This window comes from Oxyura jamaicensis, chromosome 9, assembly GCF_011077185.1.
Source record: "Oxyura jamaicensis isolate SHBP4307 breed ruddy duck chromosome 9, BPBGC_Ojam_1.0, whole genome shotgun sequence".
In the NCBI taxonomy this organism is placed as follows: Eukaryota; Metazoa; Chordata; class Aves; order Anseriformes; family Anatidae; genus Oxyura; species Oxyura jamaicensis.
The window spans coordinates 19,577,859-19,601,235 of record NC_048901.1 but is presented as its reverse complement, the minus strand read 5'-3'; the positions used below and the strand labels follow the sequence as shown (position 1 = coordinate 19,601,235).

Genomic DNA, 23,377 nt, shown 5'->3' with positions numbered 1-23,377 from the left:
TTTTTTTTTTTTTTTTTTTTTTTTTTTTTTTTTTTTTTTTTCAGGGACTTATCACTGGAGAAATTTGTCTGGGCCTGAAACTTGTCATCGTCTCATTTAACAAAGTACTAAATTGTTGTCAAATGCATTTGATAGACTTGTAGGTGTTGTGGGTGTTGATTTCTGGAACAAGCACAGCTATTTGCCCTTCCAACAGATGATGATATATCTGTTTGGGGGGTTTAACGCTCTGTATAGGGAATACCGAGAGGATGATCAAAATGATAGAGAATCATTAAAATTGAGATTCACTAACCTCAGATTTTTCTTTCTGTGACTATACAGAAAAGTCACAACTCATTTAGTACATTTTGTGGGTAAAAGTTGCCTTTTCGGTAACGAATGCTAAATGGCCCAAGAAGGCATTTGCATGTTAACGCTCGCCACTCTGCCTGCTGTGAATGAGCCTGCTAATTGTCTCAGCTATCTGTAAGTTGACAACTGCAGCACCACGCACAAAGCTAGGGGAATTTACCATAATATATTCATACTGGTCTTTGTTGGTTTCATAAAACATTCGTATAAGCTGATCTTTCTGTTGTGGAGGTATTAGAGGTGGTGATACAGATGCAACGCCTTTAATGTAGTCCTTGTTAGATAGTTTTCAAAGGCTTCATTGATAAGGGATTCAGGCAGGAAAGACATCACAAGAGGTTTCTGATGGTTTCATAACAAGATGTACCTATCAGGTAGGATATAAATGTGTTATTTTAAGATCAAAGGCATGTAGATAGCTTTGAAATGGACTTGCTAAGCAATAATGATCTGTTATTGATCTGTTAAGGTTGACTCTCTTGATTTCATGCATATGCCTAATTGAAAGGATATTTAATATGATTAATACTTCGCGACAAACATTGTACCCACAAATAAGTGGAAGTATAGAAATGGACATCAGCTTTGCTATGTCCAGTATTCCACAATTTACAATCCCCTTTGCTGTCCCTATAACACAGCTTTCAAGCTTGTTTGGTGTACATTCAGACTTCTGGCATTTTGCAATTGCTCTTTTATCTTATAATAAAACATGTATTTAACAACAATTAAATGTTGAAACAGCTTGTTGGCAGATGGGTTGGATTTTCTGTCTCCTGAAGTTTTCAAAAGTATCTTTCAAAAACATGTTCTTTTTATGGTCTGTGTTATTGGGAAGACTGAGCTAGATTATCAGAATGGCTTTTCGTGACTTTACGGTTTATCTATCTTTCTATTGTCTTTTATGTTGTTATTCTCTGTGTAAAGTTTTCTTTATCTTTCAAATTCTTACCTAAGATTACATTTACTACATAATCTTTAAGTCATGGTACCTGCTTAACCAGCCAAGTAGTAAGGACTGCTAATATAAACAGAATATATGTATTATTCAGAATCAGGAGGCCACTTTCTAAAATCACTGTTGGCAGAGCTAAATACATTATGGGCCCTAATCTCAGTTTTTCTTGGTGAGTTGTCTTTACACTCAAATGATGAACTTGGCAATATTACAAGAAAAATGAAGACATTAACTGCAGCTTGCCTTCTTCGTGTTCCTTAACTAACTCAGATGCATTGCTGAGCAGATCCATTACACCCAAGACTGGTCTGAAATACAAAACTGAATTGAATTATTATTTCTTTTAGTTCATTTAGCTTTTTTTCTGAAGTTTTGCAACTGATTTTAGTGCTTTATGTGAATATTGAATTGCTGAGATTAACTACGCTGTGGTTACTACTTGTCTGCATTACCAGCTATTAAAGAAATTTCATAGGCATTCTTATTATGTGCTTATGTGTAGAGATTTAAATAACCTTTATTAACGCACTTCATTGAACAATAACATATGTTTTTAAAATGTCATAAATGCAGAGAAATCTTAAGTATCCCTGGAACGCAACGGTCACCATTTATAAACTCAGCAAGATCATTTGCCATGCAACTGCATCTTAACGCTGCCTTTAATTCCTATGCTATGGGTAATACCGTAGTAACCTGATAAGAGATCATTCATTTGACTAAAGCCTTGTGTTAAATGACTGTAGGAATTCTAGAGTCAAAATTATGTAGTAATGATTTTTGAAGGACAAACCACTGTTTCAATTATTTTCTAATAAAAAGCAGTATGAAATGGAGTTGGAGAGATGTGGTTGTTGGGCAGTTGTTATCCAACAGTGACCTCTGTCACTCATGGTTTGCAAGTCAATCTCTTCACCAGCAAAGAAGGAGAAGGCAGAACGAAAGGACAGATAAATAGTTTCAAGATTGGTTAACCCAGTTTTCCAAAGGATATTTCTGGGGAAGAAGTTGACCTGTTAAATTGCAGAGCTACAGTTCAGAGACACCTTCCCAAACCTGAGGGTTCAGCAAATTAAAGTCCCCAGAAGTTCAGCCAGACCAGCAGGGTTGTGGAGCAGGGCCATCACAACCTGTTGATCAGTGCAGGTGGGCACCTCACCGAGCAGCAGGTAGTGGTGAAGGACCTGGGCATTACAGGAGGCATCTAACTGAGAGCACGAGGCAAGCGCTGCGCTTGTGAACAAGTCAGGTAGCCCACGGGCTACCAGGATTATGGCTCATCTAGGACAGCTCTTGCTCTCCTGTACGCTGAGGCCACAACTGAAATGTTGCATCCAGTTTTGGATTCTTCAAGTCAGGAAGGATATTGAAACACTGAGGCAAGTCAAATGTCTGATTTGAGCCTTGTTTCTTCTGCCGAAGAAGGGAATCTGAGCAGCAATAAATCCCGCTTTGAGTGAGGTACTGGACAAGATAATCTCCAAAGGTTCCTTGGAACTAACATTTTTATGAATATATGATTCTATTCGCCTGAAAGAATTAAGCGTGTATTATTTTATAGCACTCTAGCTGTATATATATATATATTTTCCATTTTGTTCTCTGATCCACAAAGCAATGAAGCATATGCATAATTTTAAGCATGCATCATGGCAAGATGCACAAAAGTACCTCAGAACTGCAGCACTTAAGTGATTGCTAAATTGACCAGAATCTTCAAAGATCTGAACTATCTACGTATTTTCAGGCAAGATATTTTTGATAACAATTTTTTGATCCTTAAGGACACTAACATGATTTTAAAAGGTTCCCTGTGGGTTTTCCAGCAACACTTGGATAACATTCAAGGCCATGGATTCAAATGTGCTTGAAATTATGCAATGTGCTTTAACTTTTTGCACAAAGCTTCACTTCAAGCACTCTGCTACACCAAGGGCAAAATAAAAGCTTTACAGATTTAAGCCATTTGTTGATTCAACTAGAAGTTAGATACAAACATTTTTTATTACTATTTAAATAAGTGATGTGGCTTAATCACACAAACTTGGATGCTTTAGTTCAGCTCACTCTAAACTCTGCATATAGAAGAACTTGGATTGCAGGTAGAGAATTGATTTGCAAAGTGTATACAATAGCTCCCCTGGAAACACATACCTCAACTAGATGCTCTCTTGGCTGTTGCTGGACTGCCTGACAATTATAGACAAGGGATATTTATATGGCTGCACAAGGGTCTGTAAATTGTAGAGAGCAAGATAGTCTTTCAGTGGACAATAGGCTGTTTCATTATATCAGTGTTTTCTAATGGTTTGTTCTCTTCAAAGAGCTGCACAAAAGCTAAATTCTACTTTGCTGTTGAGTAGCTTAATCTATTATTTGGCCTCGATAATGTTATTTGGAGGTAAGTCTTAGAAAATGCCTTAAAGTGTAAAAATGGAGGAATAATGTGGTGTTGTAGGTGTCAGTTTGATATCTATTACTGTGAGAAGTTTAATATCTTAATCTTCATTTTATTCTAATTGATGAGTCTGCCTTATGTTTGAAAAGCCCTAAATTACAGATGCTTATGTGATGGAATAGCTATTGTCAAAGTATGGAGGAAAATGGCACCCTATTGTTGCAGTCCATTGAAAACGATTTGTTGAAAATTGACTTTGAATGTTTGTACTGGAGGTCAGAGTTCCCTTTAGAGGGTTCATACTTCCATAGAAATACCTAGAAGTGTCACAGATAGTGCCTTGCTATTAAAGGAATGATTTTGATATGAATACGTACCTGCCAGTGGTTTTGATTCATTAAAATGGGAAAAAATAAGTGGAGCAAAACAGCTGGGACAATTTCTAAGTAAATTCATCAGTCATTCAGGAGCTATGCATTTAAAATAGCTATAAATAATAGAATGTTCCATCTAAAAGGAAGTCTTTTATTGATGTGTAAGTACAGTGTCACCCTGAAATTTCTTTTTTAACTTAGTGTTTCCGTGTCTTTAGAATCAGATCAGGCAAATTAGTTATTTTTATTTTTTCAACTTTACTTTAACAGCATTATTTTGGATGGTGTGTGCACTGAAATTGATCCACCCAGTTAAGCTTTAAAATGACTTTTAGGTGATAAATAATTGTTTTAGAAACTGTGCAAAACAAATTTTTATTACTATCTTGGAGATTGGAGACTGAAAAAAATAATGGGCTAACTTTTCTGTTTGCTCCTGGTACTTGTCAATTCCCTTTCCTCATATCCTTGCAATACATTATATCCTTTTAAATATCTTATTTCCTCACTGCTGATTGTGTGACTACTGATACTACAAAGGCTAATAGGTGGATGGAAATGGGCAGAGTGAAACTGAGAACCCAGTTTTTGCTTTTTAATATGTATTTTCAGTTCTCCAAGGTTTTCAAAGGAGACATAATAAATTGTTTACATGGACATAATGAAACAAATGCTTAAGTTTTTGTGTTTGGTTTTTAATTTATTTTAATAGATAAAAAGATGGCCTATCACAAAGTGAATGCAGACCAGAGAGCACAGGGGCACTCTCCATACCTTGACAATGATGATCTCCAGGCCACAGCGTTGGAACTGGAATGGGACATGGAAAAAGAGCTGGAGGAGCCTGGCTTTGACCATTTCCGACTGGATGGTGCAGTCCAGCACCATCTAGGAAACTCTCAGAGCCCTGACCTTGATCTTGAGCCCATCCAGCCATCGACTTCTCCTAAAGGAAGATTCCAGCGACTTCAGGAAGACCCTGACTACATCTCACACTACACAAGACAGGCACCAAAGAATAACAGCTGCAACTTTTATCAGATACTGAAAGTATTTTGCACTGCTTTGATTGTATTTATTTTTGGAATTGTGATAGGATATTATTCAGGCAAGAAATGTCCTTCTCCCCCAGCATCTCCAGAACCAAATAACCCTCATATCTACCGTGAAATCCTCAAGGAAATCAAAGCTGAAAATATTCAACAGATTTACAGGTATGTACCTTACCATTTTTTCTCTAAATGCCTTCAGGTGCTAATGTTAAGATTTGCTCTGATTTGTTTTAATTACAAACCTTGAATTTTTCTACATGTGTTCAGTAGTCTCATGATAGTTGGGAAACTTTCAGTTATGTATGGGGGGGTGAGAATGAAACTCAAGTGATTTTTATAGTGGTGTGGATTTGTATTAGTTGTGCTGTTATGGAAATACTCTTATTTTAGGAGGATGATCATTTTTGCTCCAATAATGTTATGTTGCTAAATAGTACCTTTAATGTACAGGAATGGAAAAATGTGGACTATGCAAAGTGAATATAAATATAGAAGGTACCGGCTTTCCTAGATCTCATCAATCATCAAATAATGTTGAAAAGCAAGGCTATAGATTGTGACTTGTAATATTTGGTGTTTTAAGAAACTTCCATTTAATCTCTGGCAAATACATGAATCCTTGCTTTTGTTTTTCAGTCTATAAGGGGGAATTAAACCTTTAGTCTGCATGCGTTTAGAGGGAAAATTTAGGGATCCAATTATTTTCATAATAAGAAACTTCATAATGTGACAAGCAATGGTTATTCTGAATGGTAAAAATTTAACCTTCTATGCTTAGAAAGGAAAGTAGACTGAAGTCTGTTATTAAGCTTAGTCATGAACAAAGTATTTAAGTAAACTGGATTCTACTGATTGAGTATTACGTGAAGATTACAGAGAAGTCTGTCAGTTTTGGGACAGTATTCCAATGCTTTGGTTTTGATTGAGAATAACTTACCATTTTATTATTTTGAGAAGTGATTTAACAACATTCTGTTGTTTCATCTCTTTTCAAATTATTTTGGCTAGGGATTGAGATGTTAATAAGAATCTCAACTTATATGAGTTACATAAATATCTTGCATCTTACAAAACTTACATAGTTGCCAACATTTAATTAACATAGTTTGTAGAACTTGTTTTTTTTTTTTTTTTTTTTTTTCTTTTTCTCAACATAATAGCATGATTTCCACAAATGTAATCAAGGATTATAATTAATTGCATTACTTATCAGTTCTATGTATAAGTATATAATCAATGTGTTTAGTATACTGCATTACCCACAAGATTTTTCTTCACCCAGCATTTTGATCTGAGAAAGGTTTTATTGCATGTTCTGTTAAGCTGCTTTCCCTCAACATCTGTTTGGCTAGAGACAGAGCTGTTGCAATGAAACCTGCATATATGTAGCCCCACAAATATAGAACCTGCAACATATGTTTCTTGAGGGGGAAAAGAAAACAACTGACAAGATCAATATACGTTATTGTAAAACTTCTTTCAAAGTAATATACTTTGAATTACTCGGAATAAGTGGCAGCTGCTTAGCTTGCAATTTCTAAATGTTACTGAGAATGACATTAATTTAATTTTCTTAGCTTACTACTTAGATCAGACTCAATAACGGTAAGAGATTTTGCTAACAGTCCTGATAAAGGACTGGGAAGAAAAATGCGTAAAAGACACAGCTGTACCAGTCCTATTACCCAAGTAGACATCACCTTAACGTGCTTAGAAGTCTGGAGTGGAAACTTTCTGTTGTGATGAACTCTGCTGCGGTAAGATGATGTTTTGAGTATTGGGCTGTAAAAGCCTGTAGGCTATAAAAGAAGTTGCTGAAATTCACCAGGGGACTTTTGTTGATTTTGCTGGGATTTGGACTAGATTCTGTGCAAGTTGAATGGAGGATCACATAGGGTGACAGTAGTTTGTCTGCAAAGTTTGATGAAATGGGAGATAGAGGCATTCCTGCCATCTCCCTTTCTGGCTCTTTGTGAGAGCTCATTTGCTGCTCTTCTGTCTGTCCCATCAGCCATTTTTTCCTGCCCTACTTTCAGGAAAAGACAAGGGAGAAAATGAGACAATGATAACGCGCTGGTCTGGAGTTAGAGGGAAGATCATCACTAACTTCAATGTTGCTCTCATTAACCAGCAAGATTTTGTTCATTAGAGGGAAGGTTGTCACTAATTTCAATGTAGCTCTCATTAACAACCAAGATTTTGTTTGCCATAGATGTTGTGAAGCGTTTATCTTTAAGAATGGCAAACATTTGAATTTTGTGCAAATTGAACTTCGGTGGGTTGTCAGTTAAGGTTTGAGTTGAGTATTATTAACAAACTAAAAGGACGAGACAATGAAAGCATAAAAAGTAGCAATGAATACAGTCTCTCCAAAGACCCCTAGTATTATAACTACTACTGACATCTTTTTTCTTAATGAAAATACATTGTTTAACACTTTTATCAGTACAAAGCACTTCAATAGGGGAGATAAAAATATCGTATTTTTATTTTGAGTGAAATCATTTCAATGGTGTTGCTCCAAAGACAGATAAAAATGAGACAAAATCCTAATTTTCTTGGGAAATATAGGATTGCCATATTTATTTTATTGGAAGTTGTTATTTTTGGGTTGACTTCTGTAAGTTAACTCGAGAGAGATTCATGTTGAATAACAAGTGTAAAGAAAAATGTACAGTTGTGTTGTTGTCAATTCTAATTCTACGTATACCATATTTATCAGATTAATTAATTTTCAAACATTATTTTAAAAATTCTCATAGCCTTTAATGTGTTGCTTTAATGTGCTATTCCTTTCAACAGTAAAAGATCTCAGTTACTATCGGTTTTGCAGTCATGCTATGGCAAAAAAAATGGATGTGTTTCTCATGATTAAGAACGGGCCTATAGACGGAAGACTTTTTTGCTCTTCTCTTCATCCAGTCCATCAGGCTGCTCTTACATTTCAGCTCTGTGTTTCATTCTCTATATCCTCACTCAAATGCTTTCTTTGCTACGACTTTTTTCTCCCTCGAGCAATAGGGAGGTTTAAATCCCTTTGTAATGCATCTAGTTATAACTAACTGTCCTTTGGAGACATATCTGTTCCTTCTTCCAGCTGGTAATATCACCTGCGGAATCTCACAAATCCATCTCTGGCAAGAATTGATTTGTCACCTGTGTCTGGTGCTATCCATAACTTCAGCTTAATTCTTCAAAGGGCTGCGGGAAAGTAGGCAGCAGCAGCTCTCCTACACTGTCATTGCCAAAGAAACAAAAGTTCCCTATGCAGTGAGAAAAGGAGTTCACTTGTTTATCTGAAAGGGAGGTGGGAAACTTCTTTCCACACCCAAGCGTTTGTTGTCCCTCAGTAGTTATATTCATTGCTGTTAAAACCTTGGAACATCGAGCCTTTTTATTGTGCGAAGCCTGTGAAACACCTGGGAAGCAGAGACCAGAACTTCTCAGAAAAGTGGAATTGTCGATATTTGGACATGAGTTAAATTTCCAAGCTGCTTCTTGGAAAAATTGAATTTGTTGTTCCAGGAATGAGAAATCATGACAGGAACAGACCATCACCTTCCAAAGGGAAGGGTACAAGGGGAGAAAGGAGAAATAACCGTCTTGTGCTCAGGAGCTGGAGCTGCTTCCCCTAGCAAAGCCAATTCCATCCCCACTGTTAATTAATAGCTATGTGCTGATGTATTCATGGGTAAATAGAAGACCTAGATCACTTCTTGCTTTACCTGGGATTTGCTGTTTTTACTGCTGTCCTTTTGTCCACTCTATGCGAGCAAATTCTCTGACTTTTGTCATGCCAGCACGTGAGAAATGCATTGCAAAAATCAAGTCCATGGGAGCTCATCCTATCCACGCCTGTATATCAGTCTCGGATATTTTTTGTGTTGTTAGGCTGAATCTGAAGTTCTCCCTACTACATCTTTAGAAATTGATACTGCCACATTCCTGGGTAACCAGGAGCTCAGCGAACTCCGGATTTATGTCCTTCCCACAGTTTGAGTAATCACTTGGGACTCTCTTTATTCACATGATAATTTTCAACGTGTATTTATAAGTACAAAGACCTTTTTGAAAGGAGATAAGAGTGATATCAAACAAGTGAAAGCTCACCCTTATCCACCTGCTACCTCACTAGTAAAGAATGGCTCTGAGAACATGGAGTGGTATCTTTTGTGCATGAAAGATGCCCTGTATGACCTGAACTATTATCTGTGGAGCAGTAGCTTGATAAATTTAGGCTCCAGGTACCCACTTACATCTAATATGATTTTTCCTTTGCCTCAAAATAGTTTGTATCTGTACTTCAGAGGTGTTAATAGAAAAGCTTGTCTATTTTATAGTTTTCATTGGTTTCACTTGATTCACCTTTTTTATTTTTTTGAAATTGCTGAACATAGCTCTTTCATTTGTTTTTCTGTAGATGGAAGAAAGACGCATTATATTGATATATAATATTTGACAAGGAGGTGTAAGTTTGTTCTCCTAGTGTCAGTTACAGCATATGCTTACAAAATTCCTCTTCCTGTTGGAAGAAATGTCTCAGCTTATGGTTTATTCAACATCATAAGGACATGTTTTATGTTTCAAGGCCACTGTGTGGTTCACTGAAAACAATTTTTCCTCTCAGTTGATTATTTTTCTTAATGGTAACCATAAAAAATATATTGAATTTGAGATGTTTGATTTGGGAAATCATTTACAGTAAAGCGTGATTTTTGTATTATAACTGTGTCCTTTGTAAATGAAGTACACAGTGTTGCTTTAAAATATTTTTTCCAAGCAATACAGCAGTGTGATATAGTAATGAATTAGATCCAATAAGCTGTATATTCACATTGGCATAATAAGTAATGAGTCCCTTGATAAATTTCCTTATCTGTCACAGCCCACATGAATGGCTTCTGCCTTGTTGCTTCTTTCTCAAAAAACAACATACAGTTCTGTACTCGGAAAAATAGAAAGAAAATCACAACTGGGCCAACTTACCAGTTCAGAAACTCTTTATAAGTATTTTATTTTGTCTTTGAGCTGCAAGGAAATGAGAGAGACTGCCAAACCTCTGAGACCTTTTAGTAGAAGAAAAGCAGCAGGATTTGTGTGTTGTGTATGATGTCCTGCATAGCTACAAACTGAAAACTGAGACTGATGCTTTGGGGCATTTTCTTATAACAGTATCATTCCAGGTTGTTTATTTTGTAGAATAGCAAAATGTGTAGATTAGCTAATTGGGAATTTCTGAAGTTTTTTTTTTTTTTCTCAATATTGTTTTTTCTTAAATGTCTTTTTTTGTTGTTGTTGTTGTTGTGCAGTGTTGTTTCAATGCAACATTCACAGGCTCAGGGTGGAAACTTGAGGGGGGAAGATGAGGGACAGACAGCCCAGTCCTGGTGAGACATTACATGGGGACGTGGGGGACTGAAGGTCACAGTCCTGCTCTGCTTTCATGTCTGAGCATTGGTCCAGTGCCTCACATTTTCTGGTAAAAAGGAACACCTGTTTATGATAGGCATTAGAGTGGAAATGAATTTTGCTCTGATGACTTCTTTTTGGACTGTGTAATCTTATATTTTAAAATTAGAGGTTACCTTGCCAATTTGCCTTGAATTCATTAAAAGCAGAAGTGTGGTTAGGGTTTAGAGAGAAAACCAATTTCCATGGCCATTAGATATCTACCTCTTTACCATGACTGCTGAAAAGTGGGGGGCAATTTAGACCCAATTAGAAACAGCAATTCTGAGCAGTGACAAGTACTACTTTTTCTAATAGCCGATGAAATGAGCTGTGCCAGCATGGGCGGGGGAGTAATTTGCTTTTCAAAGGTTTAGGATACCTCTCTCTAGTCTGCTCGGGCTACCGAATGGAACAGGAGGGACTCACAATTCCCTCAATCTTCCTGTTTTCAGATTTTCAGGACAGCCCAATGTCCCCCAGGTCTCGTGCTGCTCTTTACCTGCAGCTGCTTGGTGGTTTTTTGGAAAGCTGAGGATTTCTGTTGGTTATTTCTGTTGCAGCATGACAAACTGGAACAGACTGTAAATCATCCATGTATCAGGAAGCGGTATCAGTTTTTGTACTGTTGGGTGTACCTTTTTAAAAACTTCTGGTAAGTAGTAGACTCTGTACTAGCCTATACCTGAAAAAGTAATTGACTAGACGTTTCTGAGTGATGCTGACACTAGTGCTGGCTAAAAGGCAATATTTACAGGCAAAAGTCTTATTTATGTTGCCACTCATCAGTTTTATAGGCATAACCAAACCATACTTCTTTCAAGAGAAAAATTCTGAAGAAAAGAAATCATTCATCCTGTTGAGATGACAGCCCGTTTTTATTGTAGGCCAATTACTTCCAATGTGGAAATACAGGGGATGTGGAAATTGGACCAAGTACTTCTTCAGTGCCCAGTATTTGCACCTTAATACAAGGAGAATCTGCAATTTTGGCTAGTGGTCCCAGGGACATACTTACATAGATACTGAGAAACAAACATTCCAGAACAAAAACTCTTGACAGTTTAATTACTGGCACTAGATGTGTTATCTGCTAATTGCCTGAACAACGGGAAGAGTTCGTTCCTGCTGAGGTAACTGTATTGGCGCTCAACATCTCAGCGTGGTGCTGTGCCTCGAAGGTGGCTGTTTTCTCCGGGGAGGAGATGGTGGCACAGGGCATTGCAAACTCTAAATTTTGTATAATTTCTAAAGCACCAAGCACTAACAAATTCTTGTTTAGGATGCATCTCTCATGAGCAGACTGTAAAACTGAAATCTATTGGTACTCTTGAGATGCAGGATTTGAGTAGAGTGCTGCAATTCCATGGTATGCACTGCAACAATTAGCAATTAGTTTCCTGCCTGTACACATAAATCAAATTAACAAAGCCTCGAGGGGAAAGAGTTTTCTCAGCCCTGTTTGGTGGTGCTCTGACATCCAGTTCCCTACAGTCAGCACCTATGACAGCTATTTACTAGAAGCCTGCTAATAAGTCAGGGCTGTTACCAAATTCACTGAGACCAGCAGGACAGCAATTTGTTGTGCAGTATTGGGTTCCTGTTCATGCAGCATTCATAACTGAAGGCTGCTAAGGAGCAATGCTAGGAATCGATCAGAGATAATGAAATTGATACTGTCTGAATAATAATCAATTTTAATAATCATCTTCTACAATAGTCTTGCATCAAGGGGCTTCTATTCTCAGTGCAATTCTCTTTGAAAGCTGATGAGTTTCTGAAGTGTTGTAGTTGCCATACTGAAACAAATAAAATGTATTTAAAAGTTCAGCCTTTTCCTAGTAATAGGAAAAAAGTTGTTAGACTTTCAAAATTAAACAAATTCATTTGATGGGTTGTTTTTTTTCAGAATTTCTTGAATACTGTTTATGGACAAAAAGTTAAATAGTTCAGGAGGTCTGTATGTATGCTTGATTTTTTAAATTATTTTTATATTTTGGTCTCAATAATGGATAATCTTTAAACATGCATGAAGTCTCATCCTTCATATAAACTAATATTTCCCTTGGACACATTTAATTGACACAAATTTACATACAGATGATTTCTTGATGAACTAGTGCCTGTCCAGGGTAAAATGTTGTGTCACACCGCACTTACTTGCTGAGAATTTTTTAAAGGGTTGAAATATTTCAGTTAGATGGAAATATCCCTATTCTTTTTTTTTCTTCTTTTAGTAAAAAAATAAAGTGAAAAGCAAACTCAAGTATCACTATCAAAACAGTGTTCTAATGTCTCAGAAGTAAAATTGTTTGGAAATCATGACTTCAGTAGTTTTATTCCTAGTTGGGAATTCTGTATGTTCATTGATATTTCCTACCAAAGCAAACTGGCCTTCAACCAGCTTAATGTCTTAGTTTATCTTTTGTGAAAGTTAGTTCTTTAAGAGAATTGAGAAAATTTAACAACTTTCATCTTTTCAGCTGTTGTGACATTTTCTTTCTTTTCTATAGTTTCAAAGAGACTCCCTTGTACCAGTGCTATCAGAATCATAAAAGCTCGATATATGCCAGAGTCTACAGGTCTTTCATTTTTAGTGAGCAGGTTAACATTTGAGGGGTTTGTTTGTTTTACTTTTTTTAATAGGTGCTCAAACTTCGTTAGCTAGCAGGCTGATAAGGTAGGTTGTGTGAGGCTTTAGGGAAAAGGTGGCTATGCCTGTGATATATGCTTAATACACCCATATAGCATGCTCTGTGCAATAACACATTCTGCTTTTGTTCAAGTGGTGAACTGGAGCCTACAGACTTGAGAAGCCCAGGAGTTCTTCAAAACGTGAAGATGGGAGACAGTGGGAGGAAGCATTGATAGTTTAAAATGAATAAGGAGTCTGTGAAAATGTCACCTTTCATGGAAATCATTTTCTTTATTCCAGCAGGGCAGCTGCAATTTAGCAGACAGCTCACATATTTATGGTTATGATTGTGGCCAAGGCAGGAGCATGTTCCCAGCGGTTCTGGAATCTGTTTCCTGTCGAAGCGTACGTGAGCCAATGCTGATGCAGTGCAGATTGAGACCATTTAATTATTTAAATAGCTGGGTGAGTGCTATTTGTGAGCAAAAAGTGGTAGGTCTGGGAAGTTGCTTGTTTCATGGCCATTTGTTAGCAACAGTTACTGAATGCTTTTATTTTTAATAAATGCCAACCTAGGTGATGGGCCCTGTGATGTGCATTATTAAATACATAGACAAGCAAAAAAAAGGCCATACGGTCATGAATAAAGTTACCATTCCCTGTCAACTATTTAGGGAACAAAGCAAGAAACTGAATTATTCATGATATGCTCAGTGTAAGGCAAATGGAACCTGCTGCTGTGTTGCTAGCAATGCAAGGAGTGACTTAAAAATACAAATGGTTTTCTTCTGTTTCATCATGCTTGTTTTTCTTCACTAATATTTCTAGAAATTATTTAAGAAAATTAAACTGTGACAAAAACGAAGAGTTAAGTCTCTGCAGTTCCTCAGAATCCTAACACAGAACCTCTGGGGGATTTTGTTTCTAAATTATTCAGCCTACATGCTACAAAGATAGATAAGACATTATGTTTTGGAAGTGAATACAATCATTCCTTTTGTTCACATACAAAACTTTTTTAAAAAATTTGACATAAGTTTTGTAATGACTGTTTCTTATAGACAGAAATATAGACATTTATATCACTACCTATTTGTATATGTGGTTTTGTGCATATGTGAACACATACATCTACTTTTGCATACTAGCTGAAGTTCTGTCACACTACAAATCTCAAAACTTTCATATATTTATTCTAATGTTCAGTATCACTTCTGTCTGTGGTTGTGGCTGAAACCTGATTTCCATTCTAATCCCAGGCCCAGAGGTGTTTCAAGTATTTATAGGTCCTTTGAAACCACAAGAACTCAAATGCGACGATTGTGTTATTGTAGTCAGAGGCCAGACAGTTATTAAGGATGCACTTCTGCAGAGGAGTTTGGGTCTCAACTCCTTAATTTTTTATTTTTATTTTTTAATGTTGGTAGTATTTGTTTAGCACTAGATGAGAAATAAGTTGAACATAAGTTGAAGGACTCAACTCCTTCATATTTGAAATAGGCATTATGTAACATAAAATATTAAATGCAGAAATACTTCCATGTAAAAATAGATATGTGGGCACCTTTGTCTGGTGTGGGAAATTAATATAGCAAGAACCAATGAGTGAAAGAGGAAGTATTAAATTAAAAATAAAAATAGTAGAATCCCTTGTGTTGGAAGGGGCATACACCTTTACATGCACATCAGAGGCTCAACGCTACAATCTCTGCCTCTGTTTTTTGTCATTTATGGTCAGATAAGATCAGATTCTTCATTTTTTCATCAATTGGCTTCTAAAACAAGGCAATGAGAGTTCTCTGATAGAGGATGCTAGCATTAAACTTATAAATTTTTGGTGTTACCACTTATTCTCCTTTATTATTGAGCAACCTATATTAAATAGGTTGTCTGAGAAGGTTTGATATTAATATTCTGTTTTGATTAATAAACTGAGCTAGAACAGAGGATTTGGGGCTTGGCAGGAACAAAGCTGAGGCCGAGCGCAGTGCTGTCACACTTCTGCTGGAACATGCACAGAGCTGTTTATAGCACCGCAAGGCCTTCAGGGCATTATCTTGGATTTGCAGCTCTCAACTGGCAAAACTTTTTTTTTTTTTTTCCTAAAAAAAATTTGGAAATTGGTTTTACATGCTTTCGTCACATCCTGACTCGATTAATCTAACTCTTTTTACAGTTCTGCCAGCATTGCCATTGCAGAAATTGCAGCATGTACAGATTGTGGATGTAGCAATGATCAGTGCTTCCCTGAGGAAGAGCAAGGCTCACAGAATTTTAAGTCTCTTTTGTGTGTGTCTCATTTTCTCCTGACTTAGTATGTCTGGAAGTTAAAAAGGTCTCACAGTCTGAGAAACAGTTAATTGGATCAGGATGAATCATTCCCTGGATTAAATGTTGGAGGTATGTTTGGATCCCATCCCCTTTGTTAATGTAATTAAGGCTGACATTAAAGATCAAATTATCCTTCACAAAATTATGGCCTCAGGTAAGTGAGAAACACTTCAGGGACGTTCCTGTGTAGTGCTGTCCTTGCCTTGCTGAGAAGGCCTTGAGAGCCCGCCAGAAAATCCCAGATCCCTGTGGTGCCCTGGCCTGCAGGGCTGTGCTCTGAGGTTCAGCCTTGAAGCTTGTGCTGTCCTGGTGCCTGAAGCGTGCACACTGCCATCGCTGAGGCACGAGGTGCATGAGGACTCCCTTCCAGGAGGCGTGTTGGCTTGAGCCGGCCTGCCACCACCTTTTTTTCTGCTCATCACCCCAGACACAGATGGTGTGCTGGGACACAGCGAGAAGGCTTATTGTGTTATCTTGTAAATTTATGAAAAGCTGTCCTAGCAGCCTAGAGAAATGTTTGCTGAATCTGATGAGTGTAAGGGGCCTCGCCCATAGGGGCTTGCTGCTGCTGTGGCAAACTGGTGATTTTCGAGATTGGTTTTTGGTTGGGTCAATATTTTTTTTTTAGTGGAATTGAAGAATTGCCATTCCCAAATTTAAATATCTTGCCAGTGGGTTGCCTTTCCTCAGCTTCTTGTTCTGACCCACTTCAGGGAAGGCCTCAGGTCTGTCTAGGGTGAAAAGGCTGAGCTCCTCCGTGCACAGGGCCGGACACCACAAGAACCTCAGAGAGGCTGCTCCTGAACCACCTCTGCTGAAGGCCGTTTGGTTTCTCCATAGCAGCAGACTCTCTTGAAATCCAGTCCAATTTGCTTCCTCTCAGATAAAACCAGCTAACGTTTCCAAACCATCTTTTGGCATGAAAGGGTAAATTTCTTTATAAAATTACCCAGAAATTATTTTAAATTCAAAAAAAATCAGAATATTTGAGTTTGGGTTAGTCAGTAACCGCACTTCAATTTATCCCCCCAAAAATAATGTTAAGATTAGGTTATATAGTGGATCTTTTCATGGATAAGGACATTTTAACTCCTTTTATATGTTGTATGTTAAAGGCTGGTTGCAGGCTGCATTATATGATGCGATTCTTAGGTCAGCAAAGATATAAAACAGATTTATCTAAAGATGAATAAGTATTTGTTATGTGTCATGCTATTCATTAATGTCATGAATAATGACTGTGACTGGGATGAGAGTGGTGATATTCCACCAAAAAGTCATCTCTTACCTCAGAGGAAAAGTTGTTACTTTTTCTGGAATGAGGGGAAAGTGATTTTACACAGACATTTTGTAATAATTGTCATAAGGCTTACTGTAGTTTGTAAGCAAACCATTTCTTGGTTTCTTGTGGAGAACTACAGTATAGCTTGTAAATAGTTCCACTGAAATAATAAAAAAATAACTTCAAAGAAGTAATGCAGCCTTACAGAAAATGACAGGGAGGTTATTTGAGAAGCAGTGAAAGTGTATCATAATACTTAAACATAATCCTTTAAATAGATGACTCAATAGTAATGGAAAATTAGTGTTCTTTTCTAGATGCAGCTCCAGCTAATGGATGAATCTTTATGCCTAGTGTATTGCAAACAATATTTTAGCTTCTCATTAATTGAGAATGCTAAATGAGAATTAAAGCTTGCCAGAAAAACTCTTATTTATCTTTGTATCTCCCTCACTCTCATACAATGTTTCAAATCATGGAAGTATTGAATTTAATCAAGTTTTGTTCATTATTATTATAGCTGTAAGGGAGATGATCTATTACTGTTAGCATATGTTTGAGACAGTATTTAAACTGGCCTAGTAATATTTGAAAATACATGGTAAAATCAAATGATTTTTACTTGCACTCTTATTTGAGCCCATAAAGCTAGCACTAACTTTGAGAGATACTGTATTCTATTAGATATGGAAAATTAAAGTGAATATTTGCTTACAGCTAATTATATGGCTCTGATTTTATGTAGTAAAGCTCTGCAGAGAAGTCCTTATTTGATCTTGAAGGCAATGTAACAGAAATTGCTTTTCAATTGCTTTTTCCCTGTTTGCCAAAAGAATTCCAGACCTACTGAAAATGTTACGTCTTATCAACCCTGAATACATGAAAATGTTAAAATAGAACTTAAAATAGTACAATGGATTTAACTTAGTTCTCTGTGAAAGTAGATTTAAATATTTGGTTTTGATTCCAATTTCTGGTTGCCTAATATACAGTTAATTTCCTGAATTTCCCAAAGATTTTCTGAATTTACAAGATTGTAACTGAGATCAGTCTCCTTTTTCAGTTTTAATAATATTTAGAAGAAGAGTTTCTGTGCATAGAAGGACAGAAATAACTAAGACCATGGAAGTATAGATTTTAAAAATCTGGTTTGTCAGATATATAGCCTGTAAACTCTGAGGTGGTGAATGCTTTTCTTAGCTGTATGAAAACACTGTAGTGGCCTGTACACTGTAGTGGCCGTTCTTACAGAAACTTAACTTCCAATTCTGCTTCCAATTTTGAAGTACTAAAATGCCAATAACCAATAGTAACAGTGTCTTTCCTTAACAAATAAGTGACTAGTTAGACCTCATTTGGCGATTGTGCAAAATGCTCTGGGACAACTGTTCGAAAAAACCTTTCTGTAAATGTAACTGTCCTGCTGTGTGCCTGTCATGTGGTTCCCAAAATACTTCTGCACCCCAGGGGATGCAAGGTGTGTTACTGAGGAGGCCGAGAGGACCTGGACCTCCCGCCTGGCCACGTCCCTTTTGGATGGCAGGGGAGCAGTGCCGGCAGCCAGAGATGCCCTCCCAAGTGCTCTGTGCTCTCCTGGAAAAGCAGCAGCGTGGCTGGGCTGGGCAGGCAGGGGACGGAGTGTCCCAGGCTGACGTGCAGCCAGGTAGGAAAGGGAAGGCTCACCTCTGGCAGGTTCTGGAAAAGAAAGGGTGAAAGAAAGAGTAGTATGGAGAAACAGGCTTGTTCTTCATACTTGGTTCTGTTTTAAACCTCTTGGTTTCCTACCTGGGGAGAGTAATATCAAAAAGGTTCTGCATCAGGAGTGCTTCAGGCATGTTTTTGAAAGATTGTTACCCTCTGGCTATGGTTAATTTCATTTTAAATATGTTTATTTTTACTTTGACAATTCAGCTAGCATTTGGATTGCTTCCCTGTTGAAGATAATTTGATTTCAAATTGCGGCAGTTTAGAGATACGTAGATGGAGGAAAAATTCTTCCATAAAAATTGTATCATATACAGATCAGCATATTCAGGCACAGAGTTGGGTGCTAAGTTACAAGTTATGTCTTAAGAGTTAATGATTTATGGCTTTGATATAATATTTTAGAATTCTACTGCACGTGCCTGTTTTTTAACAGCTTGTGTGTCATCCCGCTGGCAAAAAACTTCATCTGGGTACAAAAGTGAGCGCTGAAGTTAAAACAAGTAACCAGATCCTAATGCAAGAATTGGAGAGAAGTCAGTTTTCAGAAACATGTAGTGACACTAACTTTATGTCAGACAAACGCAAAAAACTGATCAGAGTTCTCAGTAGGCCGGCAGAAATGTCATTCCCAGTCAGACTAAAGTGATTACGTTGAACGTGTTTGGATATGATGCATTATTTGCTGATGCTGTTTTCTTGTTTACATAAGTGGATTTGCATGGGTTGATGCTCCAAATATTGGGCTACTGAAAACCACCTGCATCTGCTGAGGTATTGAGACAAAAACTCTGGAGGCTGGCCAGGTTTCTGCAGTGCTTTTGCTTACGTGTTTGACAGTAACATCTGGTAACACAGATGCTGAATTCTAGAGAGCCATAATTATTTTGAGAGTAGGGAGAAGTTGTCATACATTGTTATTATCATGCTACTATCACAGGTATTAGAATCAAAGAGATCATTTTGTTCTTTGCTGACAGCATATGTTTTCTCAGCTTTGGAGAAGTGCTATTTCGATGCCATGCAATATGCAGATTAAAAATTATCTTGTTTTTAAGCAGCTTGAAGGTTAAAGAAGAGCAGAAAAATGTAAATGCAAAATGTTTTGTTTCTTCAGAATATCAGTTCCATTGCAATTGTGAACGCTGCCAAAATATGTCAGGCTGTGTCCCCCTATTTATGCCTCTCATAAATAATACTGTTGGATTTTGTGGAGTAAAAGAAAGTGTCTTAGCTCTGTTCGTCTCAGGTGTCAGTTTTTTGTTTTGTTTTAACTCCCTGCACATTTTCAGGCACAGTATTATGGGAAAGAATGTGACAGCTGGAATGTGGGGAACTTACATATTTACAAAGGTATTGTAACAAATATTTGTATCTTTACTGAGAGATTTAAACTCTATTAGTGGATAATTATGGATTTTTAAATTAAATTAGCCAGTTTGATAACAGGAATTTCCATCCAATTGTACAAGAATCGCTTCTCATTGAAAACAGGAAAAAATTGGCATTTGTTACTTCTTGATTTGTTTATAGTAAACAGTGGATTTTCTTCTTAAGGCTCTGCATTTGGACATCTGCACGAGTGGAAATGAGCATCTTGTGAAATTTCTCAAGTCTGGTCTGATGCACAGTAATGTTTTAACATTTTTTCCAGGCTTATGTTTGCAGTAATAACATTTAAAAATTTCTTAGACGACACAAGTTTGTAATGAGGCTAGGAATGAAATCCAGGCATGAACTAAATTTCCTCTCTAGGTCTAGGAACTCAATCAAGTGTACTTAAAAATCTTTGCAGTATCTAGGACAACTGTGGTTCGTCTTACACCTCCATCAATATAAAGAGAATTAGATTAAATGGAATTGAATTGAAATAAGAGTCCCAGGTTTAAGAATATAAGTACTATAAAGTCCTCCTAATATCTTATTCCACAGTCTCAATCTGAAATTAGTAGTAAGAACAGTTTTATAATAATTGTATTTATTCAGCACTAGATGCTTTGTTTTCTTTAAAATACTACTTTAAAAGTCTTAAGGAAAGTGGATATTCATTTGAATGTTTGCATCATTAATTTTTTTTTGCTCTGATTATGGTCTTCCTGGTTTTAGAGTATCACATCACTCCAGATCATGCTGTTCATCTTGTTCTCTTGCCAGCTATGGGAAAACAGGACTTGTTGCACTGCTGTTTCTTGTAATGCTTGTGGCTTTGTATGTGGGGAATGGCTGTAGTCTTTCCCTCCAGTTCCTATACACATGCACACTCGTAGAAAAAAGGCTTAATTTCTTCCAAGGTTTTTCTAGCCTACTTGGAAAGCTTGGATGTTAGTCATGGGTGAGACATGACACGGGACGAGGGTGGAAATGCTCCTAGAGGTGGAAAGTGCTTTCGCTTGTGTGTCCTTCACGTGCTCAGCCATACAGAAAATTATTCCAGCACCAGGAAAGATTTTTCTCCTTGGTCAGAGTGCTGGGGAACTCCTTGTTTGTTTGGGCTTTTCATTGCACTGGAGAATGTGGTCTTTTGGACAGGTCAAGGAGGTATTTTGGGAATCTTCAGGGCAGACTCCTGGGGTCTCAGTGAATAATTTTATTTTACCAGTTACCGGTTGTGGCTAGGAATCACAATGAGTTCAAGTAGAAGTGATCTGAGGTGGGCTGTCTCGCTTGCCTCCCCTACCTGGTGCCCTGCCCCCTTTCTCCTTTGTGCTGGCACCTCACCATGGCAGTTTGGCCACATGATTGAAGGAGCTGATCTACCTGAAAACCATCTTTTTGGTTAAAGTTACTTAAAGTGGTATTTTTCAAACTCATTAGCTTTCCTATCCACATAGCTCTGCAACTGCTCAGGTGGCCAGAAATCATGAAGATGTCATCCCTTAGTTATATTCTCAATTATCTTTATTATTCTTTTTTAGCATTTGCATCTTGATCTGTGAAGAAGAATAAGCTTCTCCTGTTTTTAAAATCTTAGCTATTCATTTTAACAACTTTAATGTACACGCATTGAAATTGGATTATAATTGAAAGTATAATTTTTCAATTTCATGAATATTTCTGGAATTATTTTAATTACTTTAAAATTGTTTGTTTATGGATGAGTAAAATACATTATACATAATAATTCCTTACCTTTTTCCTTACAAATTTCAATGTGTGTAATGTCAGTTTTAATATCTAGAAATATAAACAATGGTTATTATTCTCAGAAACCCAGAGTTTTGTGTTTTTTTGTTTGTTTTTTTTAAAAGTGATATATTTTGTAATCACGATTACAAAAAATACACCATTCTCCCATATTAAACATTTCTTAATTTTTGGTCTCTTCTTAAAGAAGACCACACCTGTAGGAAATACAGAGGCAGACATTTTGCTAAACCATAGAAAAAACTACGGAGTTAACTGTCTACATCTCACTGCCCCTTACTGTAGGCAGCAGGGACCAGAGCTCACGAGGCTGGTGGTGGGCACCTGCCAACTCTGGTATTACCATCCCATAGGAAAAATGAGGTCTGTTGAAGCAATAGTGAGATTTCTGCAAAAATTGTGCTGTTTCTTTTGTTGGCATGCAGAAAGCGAAGGCATCCCTCATACAGGAGAAAGGAGAGCACAACTTTGTGAACTTCGCAAAAGACAGGATGGCCCAAAAAATGTATTTTGCCAGTTATTTTCTAGTAACTTTGGGCACACAACTGTAGGTGTGTTTCCTTTATCTCAAGAATTGAGGGACTTCTAAATGCTGTCATTAATGAACATCTGCCTTAAGACAGAAAGAAGGCTGGAAGAGCATGTCAGGTGAAAGGACAAGCGATGGAGTTACTGAAGAAGCAAAACATTTTTCAGCATCATAAAGACGTGAAATATAGAGATAAGCTGTTCTTTGTTACAGGAGTACTTGAAGATATAAACTCCTGTACTCGTACCTTAAAAATTGACACGTTTCTCAATTAACAAAAATGTTAATCATTTAAGATGTTTTTTCTTTAGATGATGTGAGGTAAAGCTTTGCCAATATGATTATTTCTGCTATGCTATTTAATTCATCTACTGCCTTAAAATATTTTTTTTTCCTATTTTCTTTGCTTGTAATAAAAATTGCACAATGACGTGAAAGTTGCTTTTCATTTACCTAATATGAACATTTCTGCTGGAGTCACTTTGGAGTCATGATGGAAAGAATTTATACCACCTTTATCCTTTGGTGTATAATTTCTGCTATAAATATTGGTTATTTTTGTGCTGTGTATAATTATGGCCCATAAAACTTTTTTTTTTAATTATTATTTTCTTTTTAAAATTTCTTTTTATTTTCCAGGTAAAGCCTTGCATTTGTTTTCAGCTACGTCTTTTAGGTTATGTTGTCCCGGGCGTATAGGTTAAGAGACTGCTTCTTGCAAATCAAGAAGGGGGGAGGATGGGATTTAGTGAATTCTGAATGTGTATTCACTATTTTAGTTGGGAAGTGTGAAGAGCACGTTTATTCTTGAGAACAGCATGGAAGTCGCCACTGAAAATGATGTAAAAACTCTACCATGAATGACTCTGTATCTGACGCCTTGACAGAGCAGCACAGACAAAACATAGCATTGTGCCCATTCAGTAAAAGTAAGCGCAACGTTAAAGGCAGCTGTATATCTTGGCACGTAAAGTGGTGCTGTACACTTCTATGTATATGGGAATAGAGCCTATGCAGTTTGCTTTGATTTACAATACCAGCTTTGGTTTTCCTGCTTTGTTCAGGTGCGCAGTTCAATTATGGTTTTTGCATGGATTAGGAAAAGCGGCTTTTTTCCTTCCTTAAGAGGATATTATTGCAGATGAAAGCAAGTGATGAAGCTTTGAGT

The 23,377-nt window shown here is 37.0% G+C and overlaps 1 protein-coding gene across 8 annotated transcripts in view; it reads left to right on the top strand.

Annotated features, from left to right (window-relative positions):
- Window positions 1-23,377, top strand: part of NAALADL2 (N-acetylated alpha-linked acidic dipeptidase like 2) — a 438,092-nt gene that overhangs the window by 195,174 nt on the left and 219,541 nt on the right. For all 8 annotated transcript variants that reach the window (XM_035335008.1, XM_035335005.1, XM_035335007.1 and 5 more), the window contains one exon: window positions 4,797-5,298. In XM_035335008.1, the coding sequence (XP_035190899.1) occupies window positions 4,805-5,298 (494 nt within the window). In that variant the 5' untranslated portion in view covers window positions 4,797-4,804. The remainder of the gene's footprint in view (window positions 1-4,796; window positions 5,299-23,377) is intronic.